Genomic DNA, 24,560 nt, shown 5'->3' with positions numbered 1-24,560 from the left:
AGTGTGTAGGAGGTAGAAAGAGTGTGTGTTTCTCTGAGTTGAAGCCCAGGAGGAGTGTGTAGGCTTGTTTGACGGAGGAGGGCGGGCGTTTCATTCACTTAAGCCTCAGCTGAAGATTAACATTGCGCAGGTCTTGTGTAATGCTGGACTCTGAGCCGCTGCGCAGGGATTTGGCTGGAAGCTCCTCTGTTAGATGTACTCGCCTGTGTGTGTCACTGCCCTTCGACACCATTTATAGTTACCCTCCACCATTGCAGATAACACAGCAGATGGATGACAACATAGTGAGGAAGGGGAGCGAAAGCACCGGAGGGTTACTATTTAGATGAATCGTGGGATCTGGGAGGCGGTGAGCCTCTGTGCTCAGTCATGTGAAGCCAATCTGTATTGTTGTGCTCCCGCGGTGTATTTCTTCACTCAGCCGGTCTGCAGCAAGTTTCTGCAACTCAACTTGTTTGCGGATTTGACACGCGACTTATAAATGAATCCTTTCTAAGCAGTGGCTTTTTTTTGTGATTTATATTTCTGTGTTAGGTGACTTTCCGGGGCTCAAGAATATTCCCTTGTTATGAAATCCCCCGCTCGTCTAGTTTAGGAGAAGTTGCCAGATGCATCGAAATCTCTTCCCCAACAATGGGACATGTAATCATCATAATGAGGATTGTTTGTCAAACATCGACAGGAAGGTGCCACGGGGGTTGCGGCGTGCCTTTTTTTTAAAATGGGGGGGAAAGGTGCATTATTGCCATCTGTCGCTGGCTCTGGTGCACTGCAGCCATGTGTTGGAGGATTAAAACAGTCAATCACCAGAGTGGGAAATAAACACTGGTTACCTGCCAAGAGCTGGTCAGCTTCGTCGGTAGCTTTTTATATTCTGCCAGCCAATTTGGCAGCAGATATGTGGGACTATTTCTCCTCTCTAAACATCATATTGCTGGTAGAAACAGGGAAAGTGACTGGAGAATATTCTTCTTTCTTTTTTTTTCTTTTTTTTATGTTGATGCAGCTCGATCAAAAGAATTTATTTTTCCACCCCAAACTGTGATACGGTGGTTATCTCCGAAGCTGACAGGCAGTCTGTTCAGGGTTTTCAAAATTGATTTTAATATCACACGCAGCAACTTGTTTTATGTCTGCATGTTGGCTGGCTGTGAGCTGAGTCTGAGTTCATCTTTTTAAACAAAAAAAAAAAGCACTCTTCCAGAAAGCACATTTCTGACAGTTCTGTTCAATTTGTGAACATGAGTGACTCCCTCGCCTCGGAGCGTTTATATTCGGGGTAGAGATCAGCTAACTGTACGTCCTCAGACTTGTACTGTAGAGTCAGTCATTAGATTTCAGGAAGTTTCTTGGTTGAATCAATTTGTCCAAAAAAAAAAGACTGATTTGTAATTGTTCACATTTTAGACATGTTGTCATTGTTGATGTTGCTCAAGACGAGATAAGAAGTCAGGAAGTCATGCTGGCGTTAAAGAGTCTGACAGACTTTGACTTCTTACATGGTGGGAGGAGCAGTCTGTTGCTAAAGGAGCTGTTGGAGGCCTCCACAGTCTCGTGCAGGAGGTGAGAGGAGTTGTTTGTGATGGATGTCACCACCCAGGTATCTGTACGCTCCCACCATCTCGGTATCCAATCCCTGGATTGTGTCTTGACCCCCTTGTGTTCCTGCTCATGTCCTCAAAATTCATGTCAACGCTGGGTGTATCAGCTGTCAGTGTCTGGCATACAGACCTCCTCATCTCCACCACCTCATTTTGCCTTCCTCTTCATCTGCTGAACAAACAGGAAAAGCAGAAACTGTTGTCGACGATGCTCGCTGGTCGACAATCAGCTTCAGTTTTCATCGTTTCAGGGGGGATTTCCTGGAATAAGGGTTTATTTTCTGCTTGATTAATGTTATCTTTCAAATAAAGACTGTCGGGATGAAGATTTTATTCTTCAGTTTGCAAATCAGTCTGTAATTAGTTGTCACTGGATTAGTGTTGGAACGAGTAATAGATTTGTCATACGCTATTAAATGATTCCACAACAATTTTAATGATTGATTTATCATTTTAAGTATTTTATTTTCAGTGTTTATTGGATTTTCAGCTTCTCTCTATCTTATATAATAAAAAACACGATTCCTCTGCAGTCTTCACTGTTGTTCAGCTGGAAGACAGAACCTCAGGAACCTGCTATATACTATAAAAAACAGTTATTATAAGCTGTAGTTCTGGATGTAACTGGTAAAATTGTGCCATCTCTCATTATTTTTTTTTTATCCTGGGAGTAAAACGTGACTCTCTCATATGTTTGTCTTACAGGTGATGACCCACCTGCGTGTGATCGAGGAGAGGATGAATCAGAGCCTATCCCTGCTCTACAAAGTACCCTATGTGGCCGACGAGATTCAGGATGAAATTGGTGAGTCGTGTGCAAAAAAAGAAAAGAAAAAGAAAAGCTCCTAAGGCGGCTCGGAGGAGGGACGGCGGTGTGCTGTAATAAGAATGAAGTGAAATGAAAACAGTGCTGGAATTCACACATGTGGCTGACAGATAAAGCCAGTACTTCACATTTCCTCCGGCTCCCTCTGAGAATTTTGTTTTCTTACATCTGCTGCAAACTGACAAGAAAACAGACGACTTCTTCTTCTTTGTGCAAAATATAAGAGGAGGACCAGAAGACGAGCTGTGGCTGTCTGTAAACCAATTATCAGAGGCAGAGATAAAAGTATTGTCATTTTCTTCCCAGTATGAATCTGCGGAGGGGAATTTAATACAGCTTCCTCTCTCTCTCTCTGCTTTAAAGGGTCTCTCTTGTTTTTTTTTACAATTCAATTTAAAGCTGGAAACCGTACATCATCTCCAGTGCTACAAGATTTACGACGAGGCAACGTCCGGCACGTTTTTATTATATTTTTCTGTTTCCTTTCGGTTCATTAAAGGAGGAGGCATAGCATGGTGGTGCAGCACAGATTAAAGTGGAACGGGGTGCAGTGACAGAACTGGGTCACAGCTTTCACCATGCAGCATCCTGTTGGGAGATGTGCAGATTTACATGGAAAATAGCTCTCAGAAAAATACTAATTGGTAGTTAGCAGAAATGGGAGCAGACGTCTCTCTCGCGCTCTAGCTCTCTCTGTTGCAGCAGGTGTGTTTGAAGAAGAATGTTAACAGTAATTGGTGAAACTCTCGCTTTGCACATACTGCCACGTCTCAGGTTGACAGGTGTTAGCATGTGCCAGGTCATCATGGTTTGCTTTACTTTTCCCTCCGCAGACGAGCTTCTCCAGGAGCAGAAATCCGACATAGACCAGTTCATGTCGTCCATCTCTGAATCACAGCCTGATGTCACCGTGTCGTCAGAGGAGAGCGTGGAAGTCCCCGTCTCTGAGGGCAAACCCTACCGCCCCTTCCAGGTCACATCCTTGGGGTCCCGTTCGGAGCCAGAGGGTGAGCATCTCCAGCCTCAGACACAGTCACACGCAGCATCACGGACAAACACCGTGGCTGTGTGGAGAACAATAGGCCATACATACAAGTCTCTCTGAAGGACACTGGTGACGAAGCACACCAGAACTGTTGTACAGCGAGAGAGAAAGAGAGAGAGAATAGTTTACAATGCTGAGACAGATGTGCTGTGAAGCCACGGGTTTGGACTTATCTGTGCCTGCACGGTTCCCTGTGGCCCAGCCTTCAACGCAGCACTACTGAAGTTCAGATAAATGTACAAAGCCTCGGGCTCTGGTACTGAGCTGGATCCAGAAAGCTTAAGGGGGGAAAAAAAATGAGCAGTTATGGGTTCTCTTCTTTGTCACATTTGTGCCAAACAAACGATTGAATCCTCAAGGAGAGAAGAAAAAAGTGACGGATGGAACGCTTCCAGAAAGATGGAAGGCAAATTACAGATAAATCCCACAGGAACATTTCATATACATGCCAACACCCCGGGGGGCTTAGACACATCTAGCCAAGTTTGAAATGGCTCCCTCTTTTTTGAGTTAGGTCTCGAATTTATTTTCGGACTCTTCCCCTGCTGGACTCTTTTTTTTTTTTTCCTAATCAATTAACACAGCTTGATAATCCTGCCTTTTCTCTTCTCACCTAAGTTTTCTCTCTTCTCTCCTTCCCCTTTTTTTCTGTTCTTTTTTTTTTTCTTCCGTTGCTCATTTCTAATGCCAAGGCGATCTATCAGACTCCCCACGTGCCTTCAAGAAAGGTTGGTGCCTCTGTTGCGTCTTGTTTTTCTGCCACCTCGTCCCTCCCTCTCCTCCTCCTCATCTCCCGAGCCATTCCCATCGACTATTTCTGTTCCACTGTTTTCCTTTCCCCTTCCTGCAATTTGGGATCTTCTCTCTCTCCCACCATTTCTATTTTATCAGAAGCCATCTGCTGGTTAATTTCTAACACTTTTAACTTTTTTTTGATGACTCACTTGGGCTGCGTGGTTGGGTTTCAGTTGCTCTTGTGCGCTTTTCCATCAGGATTATCACCTCATGCTGAGTAGCAAAGCCTTGTAGACGTAGGTCACAGCCAGCTCCCCTTCCCAGAGAGACTCTCCCGAGTCTCAGTCCTGTGTTTGCTGTCATCCTGTCCTCAGTACATTTGTCAAAGCACCTTGCTTAATTATTCCCCCACACGCTCATTTCCCCCCCCTCTTGGTGATGGGAGCTGTATGATTTAGTGGACCTGTCTGAGGCTCAGCGTTTCCGCCGCTGACCCACAGCCCAATCTCATTTGGCCCAATTTGTCCTCCAAAGACCTGAGACAGGGAAGTGGTTACGTCACCTGTCCTGTCTGATCTGGGTTTAACCTTCAGTCTCATTCAATGAACACAGACACACCTGCCACTAATTGTTGAATTTAAATTATATGTATCGATTTTTGTGCAACCTCCCCCCAGCTGTTTTTTCCTGTAGAACTTTGTCTTTGTCTGTATTTGATGTTTTACTTGTCCAACCTCCAGCTAAGGACTATTTTTATCGTGGATTAGCTCATTATTTTCTCCACTATAATCTCGAAATGTCAGGTGACGGTGAAATATTCCTCTCTACATCCATTACCAACACTTTAATATTTGATTCACGGCTATAAAAATAGAGAAAATCAGCAACACTTTCAACATTTTCAGCGTTCTGACCAAGTGAATATGACTCAAATGATCAGTTTGTCCTTCGTGACTAATCGATTAATGGATTAATTGTTTTATGATGCAGACGAGGGGTCACGTTGCTCCCATAGAGCTCCCTCCCATTGTGCTGCGTGTTATCGTGGCTCGTACCCTGCAGTACCATCTGATAACCTGCCCGGGTTTCAGACGTCACTTGTGCAGAGTGAAGCTTGAGCAAACACACATCATTGTTCCACGCTTAATCCAAAGCCAATTGTCTCGCTCTTCTTTAGCGTTTGGCAGCGGCTGACAATAAGCCGACACGAGACTCATCGCGGTCGTTGTTCAGGACCCTGCCCTCGCTGCCTCGCTCCCTCACTTCTTGATTTATTCATGGCATATCTGCTGTGTGTATATTAATAGATCCTATCCCTATTTGAAAACCATCAGTCTAACATGCATATTTGACACTCTGGCCCAGTTTCTTGCTTAGCCACTTTAAAAAAAAAAAAAAAAGATCATCTGTTAAAATCTCCAAGGATTTGTAGATGGAGAGCTACAGCGCTGCTGCAGAGTTTTCACTATGAAGTGAGAGATAGTAAATGCCCGAATGACTCATAATCGTTTTATTTAGTGAGTCTGTGCATGCCTGCTGATGTTTACGGAGAAATCTCAGATATATGCAAACAGCGCTTTGAGAGAGCCTTTGTAGAAAACGTAAGGTCATGTTGGTTTCACAGTGCTCACACTGTGCTCGGGGGAAGAAAGGGCTTTGTTGTCACCAGCACACTCAGAGAGGAGACTGAGGCCACAGTTGTGAGGAAAAAACGAGCTGGATAGCGATGTGAAGCTGTCCACCATCAATACAGCCATCCCCGTCTGTTTCTGTCTGTTTGTTTGTCCGTGCTCGTCCGTGCTGTTGTTGACTGTGCTGCTTCACCTCCTGCAGGCTCCGCCATGTCTGGTTTAGACGGTCTGATAGGTGCCGAGGAGAGAATCATCAACAGCAAACCCAAGATCAGCGACAACGTGGTAAGAGCTCCGCTGTCACTTCGTCGTCCTGTTTGTGCCTCAAAGCATCTCTGACTCGCTCTAACACACGAACTGAGAGCAGCGATGTTAAAGCACAAAGATAACTAAATTCTCAACAGAAGTCGTCCTGATGGCGCTTTCACATAGCTCTCTTAAGTTCAGCTTTGAACCAGTCAGATAACTATGTTGTCATAGTTACAACTGTCTCACACTGGGCTATCTGCGTGTCTGTGCTTGGCCACTGCCAGCCGACCCTCATTCAGATGGACTCCTCGCTTTGTTCGTCAGTCATCGCATGACTCTTCTTTTCTTTGTGCCAGACAGACACATCATTCCTCCTCACGGATTTTTCAAAAAACGATGCTTGAACGTGTGCGCATGCCAATCCAACACCAACTGTGTGTGTTTATGTGTGTGAATACGAGTCATGCTGCAAGTTTTCTGTTGGATGCATGCGTGTTTTGTTTTATGTTTTTTTTTTGTTGTTGTTGTTGTTGTTGTTTTTTTGGAAATGCTAGTCTTCTAAGACGGAGCAATCTGAGGTTTAAAAATAACAACAAACGGTCAATGGTGTGAAACAGACTCTGGACTGCTCTGTCTCTACAAACAGCAGATTTTGTTTCTGCCTCCCGAACACACCCACCTCCACTCACAGCGCTTCTTCTTCTTCTATAGATTAGAGCTCTCGGCAATGAGTGGTCTGTGTTAGAAAGACATGTTACCTGTGTGTCTAGAAGAGAGTCTGTTGTTGATGCTTGCAAACCCCCTCCCTCCTCCCTCTCTCCTTCCAGTCTGTACAAGACAGCTCCAAGTGTATCATCACCCAAACACAGACGATCCTTACAGTTTACCTCGCTGCACATTCACACCCTCTTGCTCTCCGCTTGCCTATCTCTCTCTTCCTATCTATCACACACACACACACACACATATACATTGTGGTGAGTGTAACCTGGGCTCCCCTGTCTGTGTTGACAGGTGATTGATGAGTCTCTGGATGTTAAAGAAGTGGTTTACAGTGCAGAGAGAGTCAGCGTTATGCATGATGATGAGCTGGTGAGTATAGCGGCGCCCTCCACAGGGCTCTCTGGGGAAACTGTAGATATAAGTAGCTGGGGAAGAAGATGCAAGAAGGAGGGAGCGTGCAGAGATAACAGTTCTGCAGCTGATAACTGCTACAACAAAATCATTTTTAAAAAATAAAAGAGGACAGATCCCGATTCCCCTCTCTTATCATTATTATTATTATTTATTTATTTTTTTGACAGTTTTCTGTTCAGGCTAATACGTTGTGGTTATTTCTGCATGGGTGCATGTTTGTTATGTGAATGTATCTGAATGTACACATTGAAAATCTCAGTTCATACGATGAATGTTGAATCCACACAAACTGAACGCGCTCAGTTTATGTGTGAAAACGTTAAAAACTAAAAAAAAAAACTAAAAAATCCCTCTCCCACCTCCCCCCCAGTGGCTTTCTACATATGATTAGTTTGTGTCATATGTGACAGATTACATTGTGAAGATGAGTGTAGGTGACTGTGGTTGTGTGTACAAACCCGAATTGGCCCCTAAATATTACACAGTCGTCCACAAAGACACATTTCATGCATGTGTGTACACACTGTTCACAAGTCAACCACGTCTTACAGATGTCAGACGGGCCGCTGTCCCTGCTTCATGACACCAGAATAAAACGTTAATTCTCTTCTAGTTACTCCGTCACACATTTCAAAGCTACTTTCAGGGAGATTGGTCTCCTTGTAAATAAATTACTGCTGTGTGTTTTTAAGGGAAATTCTTGTATGTGTCAACCCGGGCTCTAAACTTTCCATTATGACTATTGATCGTGATAACGCTTTACTCACAGCCTGTGCTGTAAATATTCAGGAACACAGAAGAACAATATTGATCAAGGCAAAGAGTGTTTACTCAAAGTCAACATACTGATAGTTGTGTGTCCCTGAAGATCCACAGCAGATCCACTTCCAGGTCAACTCGACGGCTGCTGTACTCATGTGTGGATGCTCTCAGTTTATGTATCATCATGTACATGTTACAGACGAGCAACAAACACAAGAAGGTGTCAGCAAGTTTCCAAATTACGAATGTCGACTGTAGTTATTATGATTGTAGCAACAACTATCAATTAAAAAAAAGGCTGCTAAGAGGCAAAGCTGTCACTTATTCGAACCAAAAAGCCACAACAACGCAACAAGATCTAACATAACGAAACGAGAGAGAGGAGGTCATACCTCCTGTGCCAATTACCTGGAGATTATAGTGATCCAGAGAACGTGTGCGATCTAAACAAAAAAACAAAACAAGCTGTATACATACACATTTGTCTCCTACAATGATTATTAGTCATGATGGAAAATAAGACCCGGGGTAGCAGATGCTGGAATCTCCCTTTTAAAAAAGGAGCTTTATTTATATAACAGCATGATGGTTTAAATTAAGAAAATAACCTGAGAACTAGTACATGTGTGCAGTGACTTCATCATAACAAAGACTTTTGGCTTAAGTGGTCAGCTGTGCTCGTATTGTCTCCTCACTGTGTGTGTCTCTGTCTTCCTCTCACCTGTTCTACCTGTTAGGGGTCCTACCGCCCTCTGGGAGAGGACTTCAGCTTCGGCAGCAGTGCACTGATTGGCTTGCTGGTGATTGCGGTGGCCATAGCAACTGTGATTGTGATCAGTCTGGTGCTTTTGAGGAAGAGGCAATACGGCACCATCAGTCACGGCATCGTGGAGGTAAGCCACCTGTTTATTTGTGAGTGTAAGATGCACGCTTGTTATTAGGTGTCAGATTTAGATTAAATTATGGGACTTATGGAAATGGAGCATAGGTAAATGCAAGGCAAATTGAATCATCGTCCCCTGCAGCATTTGAATACGGCGCACACAGCACATGAAGCCTTGTTGAGCTCAGCCTCTATGCGTCTGCCTCACAGGTCGACCCCATGCTGACACCAGAGGAGCGCCACCTCAGCAAGATGCAGAACCACGGCTACGAAAACCCCACCTACAAATACCTGGAGCAGATGCAGATCTAACTTTAGCCTACAGGGGGCGCTATAGAGTCGGACAGAGGACGGCAACTGAGGGGGAACATACTACTGACCAATAACATATGCTATTGTTAAAACGAAAATCATTTGCAAACATCCAAACTCCATTTACCGGTTTGTTCAGAAACAATCCTTAAATAATGCTACTACTTCTACTACTGCTACTATTGTACTATAGAGCTCTTTTTGATCATGTTTCTTTTGAAAAAGGTGATGTATCTGCCATTTTTGCATTATGGAAAATGTGATTCTGCAGATTTCTCTGTAATTATCAGTACAGCTATCTCAGATCAAGATGTATAACATTTCTTCAAACATTTTCTTTTCTTTTTCCTTTTTTTTTTTTAAAGTGAAATGCAAATCAAGCAAAATTGAAATGTCTTTTGAGTCGCCATCATCGAACCGGCATTACCAGACTACACTAACACTTCAGTTGTCCATCATGCGAGTGTCATGCAGTTTCTGATGGTTTTTCTCCAAAAAGAATTCATGTTTTATTTTGTTCTTTTTTTTTTCTTCTCTCCTCTCAATAGATTGCTTGTATATGAAGGTTCTTTGTACCAATTAAAATGTATAGTGAAACAACAACGAGAAAAAAATGAAATCATGGATTATTTACTTTCTGTTCTTTGTTATGATGACAGACGAAAATATACATATACAGTTTAAATATATATAAGATTAGATGTTTTTATTCCACCTTTTATTCCCAGGAAAGAGGTTAGAAGTCGGTTTAGGGTTCTTAGCTCGGCGATCATGAGTTGTGTTTGCAGGCAGAAAGAGTCGGGGAAGGGGAATGTGTGCACAGACCCCCAGCTCAAACACATCACACACAAACCTACTCTGATCCCTTACTTAGTGAATGTGATTATATATTCCCTCCTACACAGACAAACAGATTAACATCGCTAGATTAGGTGTTGACATGTGTTACATAGTTGAATGTATTGGGGAAGCTTTTTTTCCATACTATGTATCTGACAGGATGTGGCTTTGAGTTTAAAATCACGATTATCGTGGCAGCAGGCGATGACGTGCCACAAAGTGTTTGTTTTTTGTTTTTTTTATTATTTTTTGTTTTCTTGTTTCTTGAAGCAAAAATCAAGTACTGGAAAAGCTACAAATCTTTGGAGGGAATGATGTACACACACACACACACACAAACACACACACATTATTATTATTGAAGCAACTGTTGGCTTTGCAGGTCATAAAGCGTAGAACAGTCTGACAGATCAAAAAACAGGGCTGGCCCAGAGAGGAAATAATCAGCTGCTTAAACTCCATCTGCCATCAGGGCCGCCCCCCCAAATGAATCAATTTAGGGGGGGGCGCTTAAATTTTAAATTCTTTTTTGATTGAAACCAATAATTTTGATGGGTACTAAAACCTTTAATATAACAAATTTTGCAATCTCTTGCAAAGATTTTGGGGGGGTTCGGGTACCCAGAAAGGCTTGGGCGGGCCCTGGATCAAAGCCAACTGAAGACAGCTTGGAGCTGGAGGGCTGTGCAGGCAGACAGAGACACACAGAAAGACAAGGCTTGGAGAGCTGGTTTCTGAAAACAAAAAGCTAACGTGTATTTTTACAGGTAGAGACTGACACAAACAAGTAAAACTGAATCCTAGAGCCCTCTTTCTCTTTCTCTTCTCTCTCTCTCTTAGTATTGTCTTTGTATGCCTGTATAGTTGATGTTGCAATCATGGCTTTTTTCCGGAGGATTACCTGTGGTGTGCATTGTTCTTATATGAAATGATATGATATATATTTTTAAGTTTGTTTTCTTGTTTTCTATTTTTTCTCTTCCTGTGACAGTATCTCTGTATGTGACTGTCTCACTATGCACCCAAACGGCTTCAATCTTGTAACTGCCTGCTTGATTGTGGGAGGGGACTGGGAACTAATATAATATGCATATTAGTGATTTAAAAAAATAAATAAATTTGATTGACACAAATGGAAACGGATTTATGGTTACAGGGGGGATACACATCAATAAACTCACAACTTCCATTTGGTTGTGTTGTCTTTTCATGGGTGGATGGATGGATGGATGGATGTTGCTCAAGTCCTTTGTTGCACACTTGGATACCAAACAAACTTCCAGGCGTGCATATGCTCAAAATAAAAAAAAAACTTGCACATGCATGTAAACACATGCCTAGACACTGCAAATTTACCTCATCAAAGCTGCTCATGTGAAAGGACATATGAGTGCATGAAATAAAATAATATGTTACCAAAGAAAATAAGAGAATACAATTCAGTAAATAAAATAGTACATTAAAAGCATTATAATTGCCGGTGTACTGTTCAATATTATATATATATTTATGACCAGTATTACTGTGGGTCCCACTGCTTTCCTCAGAATTAGATACAATTTGTAATTTAATTCATTTTATTACATTTCTATATAATTTGTGTTTTAGGGCTACAATTAACAATTATTTTCATTATCAATTAATCAGGATAGGATCAGATAGATTACATTATGCTAAGTTTAATATCATAGAGGACAAAGAAAACCAACAAATATTTATATTTGAGAAACTGGAAACACAAGATAAATTTCTAAGTTTCTGTTTTATCATTCATCTCTGAATTTAAAGGTTTTTGACAGATGTCCCATGAACGTCCCGTATTTATAACAGCGCAGTCTGGTTGTATCAATGTATTAAATATTGATTAGTTTGAACTCCGTGGACTTTCCATGGAGGAGGTTTTCCTGAAACAGAAACTTCGTGATGGATGTGAATAAGGAGTGACTCATCACTATCGCCATCATTGTCATCATCGGAGTATTGCACAAACAAGCGTGACAAGATCATGTGACTGATACTAAAAATAAACCATAAAACCAAAACTACGTCAATATTTGACTAAATATAAATAAATAAATACATTTTAAGGTTTTGTAATTAAAATTCAACCCGATCTTTGAACTTTGAACACCAAAAGAAAACAAAAAACAAAACAAATGAATGACTCCCATCATTGTTTTTTATTATAATCCAGTTTGTTTCATGTTAGTAGGTTTTTTCGTTTTCTAATAAAGGACATTAAAAAAAACAGCAGTCACCTGTCGCAGGTAAACAGGAAGTGGCTGCAGGTGTATGTGGGAGAGACACGCCCGCTGAAACCTGAAGCTCACGGAAAAACTTTTCCCCCGCTGCCTCACTCGGTTTCTCTCCGTGGGAGTCACGACCAGGCGACTTATTCTGCTCAGAGACACTCAGGAACATCTCGACCGGAGGAGACTTCTTTTTAAATTAGTGTGTATCTTTTTTTTTAAACACCTGTCTTCGGGTTTGTTTGTTTTTTTACCTGTTTGTTGGACGGATTGATTTACCTGCTCGCAGGTTGAACTCGTTGACAAACACAGGACTCATCTCCAGGCGACCAGGCCTACAGGTTCACCTCGACAGACTCCCTGTGCGCAGCAGGAGAGAAGAAGCTACAACAAGGCAAAGAAATCAACAAGAAGAGGAGAAGTTAGGTGGAAGAAGAAAAAGCTCAGGTGTTTGTAGTTTTAAAGCTCAGGTGTTTGTAGTTTTAATTGAAGCACTCTAGTCCAGATCCCTGATGGATTACATGGACAGTGGACTGAGATACACCCCAAAGTCGGTAAGAAATATGTTATTCTAAGCTCTGAGGCTCTGATATGTCTTTTTTAAATGATGATGAATTATTTTGTGTTTTTATGGTTATGGAGTTTGTCTGTGACCTGAATAACATTGACTACCCTGCTCATCAGGCAGGAAGGAAGTGGACACACTGCTGTTGCTGTTTGTGGGTTCATCAGGCAGGAAGTGAACAAGCTGCTGCTGCAGCAGAGACAAACTTTAAATCATGAAATGAAACGTGGTGCTCGCAGGTGAATGAACCTGCACACAGCAGATCTGTCAGGCATGAAGTCAATAGGTCATATGTGTTTTATTCCAAGATATTACTGTGTGGCCTACAGCCAAACAAATGGAGGGTTTCTATCCACCAACACGCAGGTTTGCCCAGAGACAAACATGTTACTAAGTGATAAAGAAATCCGGCACTTTGAAGCCAAGCTTCTGTTTTCCCACAGATTAGAGGCTGCACCGGCTCTTTAATTTGGCGTTTTTGGGTAAACTTTTGAACTCCTTGTTCCCTGTGAACAAGAAAAGCCCTAAAGTGTCACCTGTAGATTCATGAGAGCACTCAGACGAGAGCAAACACCTCTTCTGAAGCATTCATTGAGCAAACACTGTATTTCAAATATGTTTTCTCATTCAAATAAGAGGAGTGGTCCACGAGGAAATAGCAGAAATCCTTTTGTAAACTCTTGGCTCTTGTGTTTTCTATAACTTTTTTCTATAATTGCGACAGGTTTTGACATATCCTGCTAACAAACAAGCCCATGAGAGGCAGCACACGCCTAGAAACAGAACAATGAAAACAAGTATTGTGACGTCCTCCTACCTGCAGTACTACACTGTAGGTAATAATCCAAAGCGCTTCGACCTTTGAACCAAATCAAAACTTTTAACTTGGCACTGTAACAGTGAGTGTGTCACCCGGATTCTCGGTGAAGACATTTGGAAACGTCCCAGAGTTTCATCAGTAAAGATCTTCAGAGAGCAGGCAGCCATCGAGGGCTGACACCTGAATTCCTGCAGGTTCCTCTGCCATGTTGTGACTTGTTCGCTCCTCTGCAGACTGACAGCCATTCAACAACACTAGGCCTGTCACAAGAACTACTTATGCTATATATAGTATTATACGTGAATTGCATTGAGACCACCCTGATACAATGATGATATGACAGACTAATAACACAACGTATGCGGTCATATTTGAGCTTGGTCATCTCTCTGTGATGGAGAAATAAACGGAGGCGTCATCTTTCGTTTGTTGTGTAAGACTGGATTGGCAGTTTGGGTGATTCATAAAGAAGACAGAAGCAGCACGACCAGAAATTACGGCGAAACGTGTCCCAGCGTTTCTTTCCCTTTATGTTCACCTGGCTGAGACGTTTGTCTTTATTTTGGCTTTGTGTTCTCATGTCAACAAACACACATGTTAACACGAACGGGCAGCACTGAGGTCAGCTGAAACGGTTAATGTCGTGTTTGTACGGTCAGACGACGATGTAAATGTTCTGACAGGCCATCACAGTATGCTGAGATACTCAAGTCTCAGTGGATTTGTCCTCCAGGTCCATCAGGTGTTTAAATATTTCAGAGTTTTGTGTGCATAACAGATTTTTTTTTAATTAAAATGATATTGATTGAAACACATTTACACCCATACATCAGCCTTAATATTTAAATTTCTGGTTCATTTGCAGAGTTATGATTTGTAGCCAGACTTCATCTTGTATCTAAGTTCTCTCCGTGTCTTCATTTAGAATCAATTTCCTTTTAATTTTGTAGCTTGTTATTTAAAAAAAAAATTAACCCCCCCCCCCCCCCCCCCCCCCCCACAGGCGGTGAAGCCATGATGCACGTAATATTTAGTTAATCAACAAAACGGAGTCATACGTAGAACTGAAGGCGACGAGCAATGAGCCTTTAAAATGAGAATTTAATATGACAAATAGAAAAACCTGCTCTTCACATTTCATGGCCCCACACACACAGCACCCTTAGACGTGCAGTGTAATTAATTTGTCATGTGTATCAGGTTTATACAGTAAGTAGGAAAGTCTAGCCCTTGGTTCATAAAATAGTTGATAGTTTTGTCGTTCTTCAATTACGTGCCTTGTAACTGTAAAAAAGGAATGCTGTATGAATGTTTTTCAAGATGACATTTGTTGGCTCGTAAAGTAGTTTTAAGTTTCCGGGAAAATCGGGGACATTTAATCTTGTCCTAGAGTACGGCACCGGAGCACTCACTGAAACTTGTTACCTTTCAGATCTCTTGGTTTGCTCCCAGCAGGTTTGACAAGATTTTACGTGGTGAAACCTTTGTACTCCCTCCCCCCGCCGGCTCACCTCCTAACTGTAACCGCAGAGCTGTGACTCATGCACCGAGCTCCTTTTCTAATTCATTAACACCGCCTCACGCTGAAACCTTTCTTTCTTTATGAGTTTTAAATAACATCCGTTTATGTTTTCTTGACATTGGAGAGTCAAAGAAAAGTGTTTTGTCATATCTCGTATAGAGCACAGTTTCAGTTTCTCTGGCCACCACAGACAGGGACATTCCTGAAATACACAAGTACCTGCCTGCTGTCTGCTGCTGTCACTTATCTTTGGTTGATTATCTACTCGGCTGGAGAAAATATAGCTACTTCTATTCTGGTTTATAGAATAACAACAACAAAGTCCACAGTGTCAGTACATGAACATCCTCAGGCGAAGATATTTGTGGCCCAAATTTTCACCCCTCCTGTAAAATGGCTGGAGTTATTATTCAAAGGTTGTTCTTAGCTTGATATAAGCGCTTTAGCTTTATGTATTGATCATTCATTAACCTCTGTCTGTCCGTCTGTTTGTCTTCCAGGACAAAGACTGGGACACGTCCGTCCAGTTCCTGCCAGCATCGGATAACAAGAAGCTCGAGAAGAAAAAGGGTCCGGGGAAAATCGGGGCTGTGATCGGCGTGGTGATCTTCGCGGTCGTTATTTCGCTTATGACCGGACTGCTGGTGTGGCATTTCCACTGTAAGGACGACCTCCTTTTTTTAATTGGTTAGATTAATATGACATAGAAGCAAACAGTTAATTAAAAATGATGAAAAACATCAAAGCTGCAAAGGTGGATAATGTCAGATAAGGAAATCAGGCAGCCAGGATGTTGATATTTAATATGTTCTTAGTTATTTGTGAAAGGTCCAGTGTTTATAGGGTGCTCCGTGTACAGAAACTATACTCCTCAGATTGAGCCTTTTATATTGAGATCTATATCGTGTTTCTACAGCAGCTCAGAACATTTCTTTGTGCTTTTTGTGGCCAACATAGTTTCTCCTTCATGCTACGACGGAGAGGAGGCCAAACAAGGGGGTTTGATCTGCAGCTCCCCCGCTAGATATCACTAAATCCTGCAGACTGATCCTTTTAAATTGCATGTTAGTTTGCATATTGTTAATGTACTTTGCAGAGCACACAGAGTACACGGACCTCCACCAATCCACAGTCTTTATTGTTATTATTAAAAATCAACATCTAGTATCAATGTGCATCCAAATACTCCATGTGATAGAAAATAGTTCAAAAGGGTTCTTCTGCATATTGTTAGAATAAAACCTGGATCCACGTTTAAAGATTTGTTTCCTGTTTTGTGACATTCCTCTGCGTTTCATGGAAATCTATTGAAGTTTCGAGATATCATGTTAACAAATAGACAAACGAACACCGGCGTCTACGGCGGAGGTAAAAGATACAGAACAAAAGGAAGGAAACCCGTACAGCTGCTGTCCTCTTTAAATTCCCTCAGATAACATAACAAACAAAAATGCCATATACGTCACTCACGAACCACGACATACATAAAGAACTTAATGGGTAAAAACTGAAGGAGAGATAAAAGCTACATCAGTTGAAACGAATATGCCGGAGGGACGTAAAAGTTTGCAACTCGTACACGCTGAACTCGAACACAGGAGGGGAAAAAGTAAGTCAGTGACAAACAAAAGAAAAAATGAACAAAGCCAAAATCAGATGAAACGCTGCAGCACAAAACACAAAAGAAAAACAGAAGATGATGAAGTAAACAGAACTTGTGCAGTAAGAGTGTAGGCGTGTACTCAAGCCTTGTTTGTGTCATCCTGCAGTCCGGAAAGATGTGCGGGTCAAGAAGATGTACAGCGGCTCCATGCGGATCACCAACCAGGTGTTTGAAGACGCATACGAGAACTCCAACAGCACCGAGTTCAAGGCACTGGCCAAGCAAGTGACCACACAGGTACGAGGCCTCCGCACCACCACATCCTCAAAGATTCATTCATCTGCGCATCGACGGCCTCCACTCATGCTCTGTTTTTGTTCTTTGTCTCTTTCAGCTTAAAAACATCTATGCCAAAAGTCCACAGCTGGCCAAATACTATGTTGGCTCGAGCGTTCAGGCTTTCAGGTAAGGCAGGCAGTGTGTTGTTTAGCAGCGTATTTGAAAACAGATACAGAGCTTAGCAGATTTATTAGACCACCTGTCAGAGACTATTCAGCATCATGAAGTTCATTAATGTGGACTCACTGTTCAGACAGAAATTAATCAACCACTGAAACGAATTCTTCTGTTCAGGAATGCAAGTAAATAACTATAATTTGACATCTAATAATAAATAATAATGTGCTTTTAATATTTTTATACAACAGTACGTTTGAAAATTCATGGATAACTAAATTAAAAATGTGATTTTGATTAAAGAGTTTCTACATACTGGTGTATTAACCTTTACAGAAACATAAAAAAAGATTTCCTGTTTAATTTAGGTCAGCTGTGGCTTTACATTGGGTGGCGGTCTGATAAATGTGTTAAGTGCTGTATATAACTCAAACTAGGCTGCTAGTCATCGAACAAGTGTTTTTAATGTGGATGCATGCAGATTTAATAACACCTGCATTTATAATTTATAGAAAAAGTTACTGAAATAAAAGTTTGACTCTCTATTGAAGCTCAGACAAGTTAAAGTATTGTAGCTGCATCAATTGTTGTTTTTCTTCACAACTTTTTAATAGAAGACCTTTATGAGCCTGACACATCAGCACGCATGCATCTGTCTGATTCTTTTCACTACTCCTGACATTTTGTTTTTCTAATTTGCACCTCTTCACTATTTCACTCTTGTTGCTCCCAGTGAAGGCAGCGTTGTTGCCTACTACCTGTCCGAGTTCAAAGTCCCCGTGGGTCAGGAGGCATCCGTCGACAGCGCCATGTCCACGATGGACAAGCTGGTGGAGAAAGAGCAGCGTACCTTCCAAAGACCTGGCAACTCTCTGCTTGTCGCAGACGTGGTGTCTTCAGGTAGAGCCGAACATTCACTGCTTGTTGTTTCTGGTTCGCTCCATATCTATATCATATATATGTCGTGCTGTTTTTGTTTGTGCTTTGTTGTCAAGCTCTGTCTGGCTGTGTCTTCGATGTCCACATCTTAAGTTTAAGTCTGTGTTCGTTTTTTCTGTTTCCTCACGCAGCGCTTGACGCCCGCTTGTTTTCAAAATCATTCGACAGTAAGTAATTTATTCTTCTAGTTATTTTTGACAGCTTGTCCACGTATAGAAATCAAACAGCAATCAGTGAAAATCATATCTAACATACTTTATCAACAAGAGTTGTATGGCATTTGATATCAGACATTTCATTTGCACTGAGATAAGTGGACGACTGCGGGCCTGTGACTTACAAAGGTTTCTGTCTCAGGTTTTTTAAGGTTTTCTGAACACACACGGGCCAATTACATCGGACGGATCCAGTCCCCTGGCTTCCCTGACCGTCCCTATTCCCCCAACACCTTCATCCAGTGGCAGCTGAGAGCGGACCCCAACTACATCATCAAGCTGGATTTTGACACGATGAATCTGGAAGAGGATTGCAAGAACGACTTTGTCAAAATCTACGACTCCCTGGTGGCCATCGAGAACCGCGTCATGGAAGAGTGAGTTTGCCTTTTTTTTAACGCAGCTTCTTTCTCCACTCAGCTGTAAGGTTTGGATAGAGAGCACTTTATGTTGTATGTAAGTATGTAAGGCCCTCTGCTGGTCAGATGCTGTGCCTCTGTTGGACTGTTACACTGTACATAAAGGTGCAGTTGTTGAACATTGTTTGGGATAGGCCTCATACTAAAATAATGGCACTATATGATGATTCAGAAAGTTACCAAGACCTCTACAGGGAGTGTAGTGCGTGATGTAATCATTACTGTCATGGGAGAGATAAAATGCCTCAATGATTTACCGTATAAGCAACTGACACCACTTAATATTACTTCCTGCTTTATTTTTCTAATGTGTGTCAAAGATACCAGCCTTGTAAGACTATAATATGTTGAATATGATGTACTTTGTTGAAGTTAATGTTCTGTAGCTGCAGTTAAATCCTCAGAAATATCATAAAAGTATTTCCACTAGTGTTTGACCCAATAAAAACTGTGAATTTATGTTTTTTTACAGGATGTGTGGGTACTACTCACCCAGCGAACCACTGACCTTCCTGTCCTCCGGCAACGTCATGCTGGTGATGATGGCCACGAACGACAAGTTGAACTACCCAGGTTTTAGAGCACAAGTCTCACAAATCCCACGTAGGAGTAAAAGTAAGGACTCGGCGAGGCTGGAGTGAGCGTTTCTGTCCAGAAATCTTTCATATTTGTGCAAATACTAACATGTTTTTTTTTTTAAAGGTACGACATGCGGCGGCCAGCTCACTGGTGAGAAAGGAAAGTTCACGTCACCCAACTTCCCAAATTACTATCCTCCGCAAGTTTCGTGTCTGTGGTCAATCCAGGTGAGATGTCTGCACTCAATCATCACATTACACAGTCGTGTATATAGTTTCAGTCACAATGTTACTCAGTCTGTACTCCTCTCTCTAAATCAATAAGGTCCCTGATGGTAAGGTGGTGAAGGTGACCTTCAAAAAGTTCCTCTTGTCTGAGCCTGGGCAGAAAAACAGTAAGGACTGCCGCAAAGACTACGTGGAGGTCAACAAAAGGAAGTGAGTCTGTGCTTGTATGTCTAACACATAAACACATTAGTTACATAACAGAAACAGGTGACAGTGGCTACGATTACATGTCAACATGTATGCATCTCGTCCTCAGAGTGTGTGGAGAACAGCCTGACGGGACAGTGACAGAGACCAGCAAGACTAACAAAATGGAGGTGGTCTTTTACTCTGATTCCTCCTACGTGGACCGAGGCTTTGAGGCAGAGTACGAGGCCATCGACATGAAAGACCGTAAGTGACCCACTTTCTCCCAGATGATGATTATTTCCCGGCCGTAGGTGTATCTCACATTAACTCTTGTCGTTCACAGCTTGTCCGAAGCAGTTCCAGTGCAACAACCAGCGCTGCATCAAGACAACGCTCAGATGTGACGGCTGGAATGACTGCGGAGACATGAGTGATGAGTTAAACTGCAGTAAGTGCGATTTACTCAGATTATAATAAGACTGTCGGGTCTAACACTCTCCGTATCGTGAGAAACATAACGAGTTTAACTATGTTTGCCCTCCAGAGTGCGATGCGAAGGACATCACCTGTAAAAACGGACTGTGTAAGCCCATGTTCTGGAAATGTGATGGCGTTGATGACTGTGGAGACCGCACAGATGAGCTCAACTGTAAGTGACTGTGGTGTTTTAACATGAGCACCGGAAGGCTCTCAGGCAGTTTTTTTTTTTTTTCCTCATGCACGTCTTGTTTCTTTTGTTTGTCAAAGGTGGATGTAACTCTGGACAGTTTGCATGCAAGAACGGCAAGTGTGTTTCTGAGAAGAATCGCTGTGACGGCAGGGACGACTGTGGAGACGGGTCAGATGAGCTCGACTGTGGGAGAAGTAAGACTCATTTTCTCTTAGTCGCTGAATCTAATATTTTTGTTTGTTTTAGGTGTTTTAATCAGATTTTTCTCAATAATAATAATTTGCGTCCACCTGTGGATTGTTATTTCATTAAACAGAACAGTCTCACCATGCTCTTAAACCTCATTTCCTGCTGTATTCACTGAAAAAAAAAAACTCTGTTACACTTACCGCCCAGCACCAAATTACAAACTTACAAAGTTTGGCACTAATGGTGAACATAATGGAGCATTTAGCAGCTGAAGATTCGGGTATTTTTTTTGTCAGGAGAGCTTATAGGAGAGTGTATCTCGACTAACATTCATCAAATAAACACAACCACACCTTTAAAATGTTGCTCTATGTCTGCTCAACGTGTAAAGGGGAAACTGTTTGTGAACCTGTCAGCTATAACATCTTTGAAAGGTGATAATATGTCAGAGATAAAAAAAATCAATTAATGTTGCTTCAGCTGCAGTGCAAATGTGAAATCATCCGGTTGAACTGTCTGCGTGTTTGTAAAGAACATTTTACATTGGAGGAATAGTTTGAATTGAATTGCTCTTCCCTCCCTCTCTCTGCAGCCACTGCTGTAAGCTGCACTGATCTCACATATAGATGTAAAAACAATAAATGCATCAATAAAGTGAACCCAGAGTGTGACGGAAAACAGGACTGCGAGGACGGATCCGACGAGGAGAACTGCGGTATGTCACTCTAAAACCAGTTATTATCTCCGTCTGCATTGTTACCGTGCATGACAAAACAGATGTGAACTGCCGCCCACACACAAAACAAGCTGCAACAAGCCAGCCTCGTGATTTGATTCATTGATTGATTGCTTACTTTGCAGACTGTGGAAGGAATAAGTTCAAGACATCACGTATTGTGGGCGGTGAGGACGCGGATGAAGGGGAGTTTCCCTGGCAGGTCAGCCTCCATGTCAAGAATTTCGGTCACGTGTGCGGAGCGTCCATCATCAGTCCGCGCTGGCTGGTCACCGCTGCCCATTGTGTGCAAGATGACGGCAGGACAAGGTATCATCTTAAATTAAGCTTCACGTTCACACCATCTTTATGTTTCTGCACAAGTCAGGGTTCAAACTCACAGCGTTGGGTGAGGCGGGGTGAAGATCTAGTCGCAGCTCATCTGTTCTTAGATGTCTGGCGATCATTCGGTTTTCATATTGTGCATATTTAGTATTTATTGGAATGGCTCTCTAACAATCTGTTTTCACACAAAAACCGTGGCGTTGCACCCAGTTTTGTCTCAAAACAAACTTCACCTCGCGCTGATAAAACCTACAAACAAGCCGAGAGGCCTCCATAGATTCTTTGAATATTTAGCACAAAACAATCCAGTTGGCAGTTCAGTCATTTGACTTTAAATACACTGTAAACAATTTGTCACATGCGTGGTGAAATGTGAGACCTCCGTGTTTTCACTAACAACACAGAGCTCGAGTGTGTGCGTGAATAATTTAGCACACATGAAACTCTTCCAGGCCCCTTAGTGCAAGTGTTAGATGCATGTTTTAGACTCTCTCCTGCCAGAGTGAGTAACATTTAGAGCTGTCAGCAGTAACATCCTGGTACTTTTGGTCTTTAAATAGTACAGAATCTACTGTAGGTAGACACATACCCTGCCACACTCACTGCCATTTAACTGAACAACAGACAAGTCTCGGGTTTTTTTGTACATATTTTATTATGTTATTATGCCACATGACGTGCCTCCAGGATTGAGAATAAACTCTGCATTTTGTTTTGTCGTGTGTCCTCAGATACTCTCAGCCCGGCACATGGGAAGCTTACCTTGGCCTTCATACCCAGGGGAAGCTGGGAAGTGCTGTGAAGAGGAACCTGAAGCAGGTCATATCCCACCCTAACTACAACGCATACACCTATGACAACGACATCGCCCTGATGGAGCTGGACAGTCCTGTCTCCTACAATGACTTCATCAGGCCGATCTGCTTGCCGTCCTCCCAACATGATTTCCCAACCGGTAACACTGTGTGGATCACTGGGTGGGGAGCGACACGAGAAGGAGGTGAGTCACCACGAACAATAAACTTTGTATTTCTCATTTCAGTGAAGTAAAATCAGTAAAATATCAAGTGGAACCACAATAAATAAGTTTCTTGTTTGTGAGTTTTTGATTTGGCAGTGATAGAAGTAGTGAAGAAGAGTTTTTTTTATTTTCTAGAGATGCAATTGCGTCCTCTGGAGGTCAGATGAAAAAATACTTTTATGCTTTGCAGATCTGTTTTAATTATTATTGTGAATTCAAATGTTTAATGATGGTTTGATAAAATATTTTCATTACAGCACCTCTCTGTTTGCCTACACATAGATGTCATTTAGTTTCATGCAGCTTGTCTCACTACTTTGCCTTTACTGGACATTTAATGACTGTTAAAGCTCCAGATTAAACCTTAACATAAGCGTGATGTGTTTGTTATTCAGGATTTGCTGCGACGGTGCTCCAGAAAGCACAGGTCCGAATCATCAACCATGAAGTATGTAACAAGCTGATGGGAGGGCAGATCACTTCTCGGATGTTGTGTGCCGGAGTGCTGACCGGAGGAGTCGATGCTTGTCAGGTAATAAACCCTTGAACACTATGCTGCCCTGATAAGCATGTTCAGTTATATAAAATTATATTAGACCAGTTGCTTAACACGTGCACCTGTGTTTGTCTCTGTTAGGGGGACTCTGGCGGTCCTCTGACCAGTTCGTCCGGCGGTCCTTCGTTCCTGGCAGGAGTGGTCAGTTGGGGTGATGGCTGTGCTCGGAGGAACAAACCTGGCATCTACTCAACGGTTACTAAATACCGCGCCTGGATCAAAGAGAAGACGGGAGTGTAAGACGCCGCAAAATGGTCAAACTAAGAAGACCAAAGATATGGACATGAACACGGACTGACGACGAGTACCACAGTACAGATTCTTACAGAGTAAAACAGTCTGACTCTGGCTTTCCAGCTCATGTAGTGGACTTGACTTCCAGTCATAGCTGCAGTGGACAGTGTTTGAAGAACAATTGCAACACTTTACGTCCACTGTGATTTTTAACGAGGGTGGGGTTAATGAAATGTTTTTAAATGTAAATACACTTTTTCTTTTGTGTGTGTGTGTGTGTGTTTTTTTTAGTTTGAGCATGTTTTGATGGAGAGTAATGTTATGTGCCTCACATGGAATAGATCTTAGGTGTGATTGTTACACATGAAATACAATGTTTGTTGTTGTTGTTGTTGTTGTTGTTGTTGTTTTACCGGTAGCCATCATCAGGATTTCCCACCACTTTTCCTTGTTGTCCTTGTTGTAAATTTTATAAATTAAAAACAAATCGGCAGCAAGCTCAGTCCATCCTACCTCCTATGGTTTGGTATCGTACACGTTTTATTTTTGGATCTTACGTCCACCTGAAATGTTTGTGATGTGACTGTCCACTTTTTAAAAAGCTTAATCTTTCTCTTCATTTGGATGGCCGTTCATTTTTAACAGATGTGAACTGCATTTCTATCTAACCAAGTAATAGGTTACGTATGACTTCTTTCATCTTTCATGTTTTAATATCGAGCACAATGTTAGTACAGTCCCTCCGGTTGAATTAGTCTCAAATCTGTGTAAATGTGTGTTTTATATTTTAGCAGATGTTTTTAAATAAAATACTTCTAATATAAAGTCAGTTTTTTATTATTTATATTTTCACCTACTCACATTATTTAGTCTATGATTTTCAGATTAGAAATATATACATAACTCTGTACAATAACTTTTTTGTGTCATGTCCATTTTAGTCAGAGAATGAGTCAAGTTATGCATTATATGTCCATATCCAACATTTTAACTTCAGAGGACTGAATGATCAGGATCAGGATGTCA

At 41.9% G+C, this 24,560-nt stretch overlaps 2 protein-coding genes across 6 annotated transcripts in view; both read left to right on the top strand.

Moving 5' to 3' along the window:
• Window positions 1-11,210, top strand: part of aplp2 (amyloid beta (A4) precursor-like protein 2) — a 50,432-nt gene extending 39,222 nt beyond the window's left edge. For 2 of the 5 annotated variants that reach the window (XM_019272978.2, XM_010739696.3), the window contains 7 exons: window positions 2,307-2,406; window positions 3,261-3,434; window positions 4,165-4,200; window positions 6,041-6,123; window positions 7,102-7,179; window positions 8,724-8,879; window positions 9,080-11,210. In XM_019272978.2, the coding sequence (XP_019128523.1) occupies window positions 2,307-2,406; window positions 3,261-3,434; window positions 4,165-4,200; window positions 6,041-6,123; window positions 7,102-7,179; window positions 8,724-8,879; window positions 9,080-9,181 (729 nt within the window). In that variant the 3' untranslated portion in view covers window positions 9,182-11,210. The remainder of the gene's footprint in view (window positions 1-2,306; window positions 2,407-3,260; window positions 3,435-4,164; window positions 4,201-6,040; window positions 6,124-7,101; window positions 7,180-8,723; window positions 8,880-9,079) is intronic. The other 3 variants (XM_019272977.2, XM_010739698.3, XM_027280187.1) reach the window with 3 other exon arrangements.
• Window positions 11,211-12,305: 1,095 nt separating this feature from the next.
• st14a (ST14 transmembrane serine protease matriptase a) lies at window positions 12,306-24,297 on the top strand. Its single transcript, XM_010739692.3, has 19 exons — window positions 12,306-12,824; window positions 15,678-15,837; window positions 16,947-17,077; window positions 17,175-17,245; window positions 17,970-18,136; window positions 18,307-18,342; window positions 18,533-18,767; window positions 19,282-19,424; window positions 19,512-19,615; window positions 19,713-19,825; window positions 19,932-20,068; window positions 20,148-20,252; window positions 20,349-20,453; window positions 20,552-20,668; window positions 21,256-21,378; window positions 21,525-21,708; window positions 22,455-22,723; window positions 23,140-23,276; window positions 23,382-24,297. Exons 1-19 carry the CDS (start codon window positions 12,783-12,785, stop codon window positions 23,538-23,540), a joined length of 2,538 nt encoding a protein of 845 aa, XP_010737994.3. The 5' UTR covers window positions 12,306-12,782; the 3' UTR covers window positions 23,541-24,297.
• Window positions 24,298-24,560: the final 263 nt, after the last annotated feature.

This window comes from Larimichthys crocea, chromosome VII, assembly GCF_000972845.2.
Source record: "Larimichthys crocea isolate SSNF chromosome VII, L_crocea_2.0, whole genome shotgun sequence".
NCBI classification, from domain to species: domain Eukaryota; kingdom Metazoa; phylum Chordata; class Actinopteri; family Sciaenidae; genus Larimichthys; species Larimichthys crocea.
The sequence above is the reverse complement of the archived record's forward strand: the minus strand, read 5'-3'. Positions and strand labels throughout refer to the sequence as shown.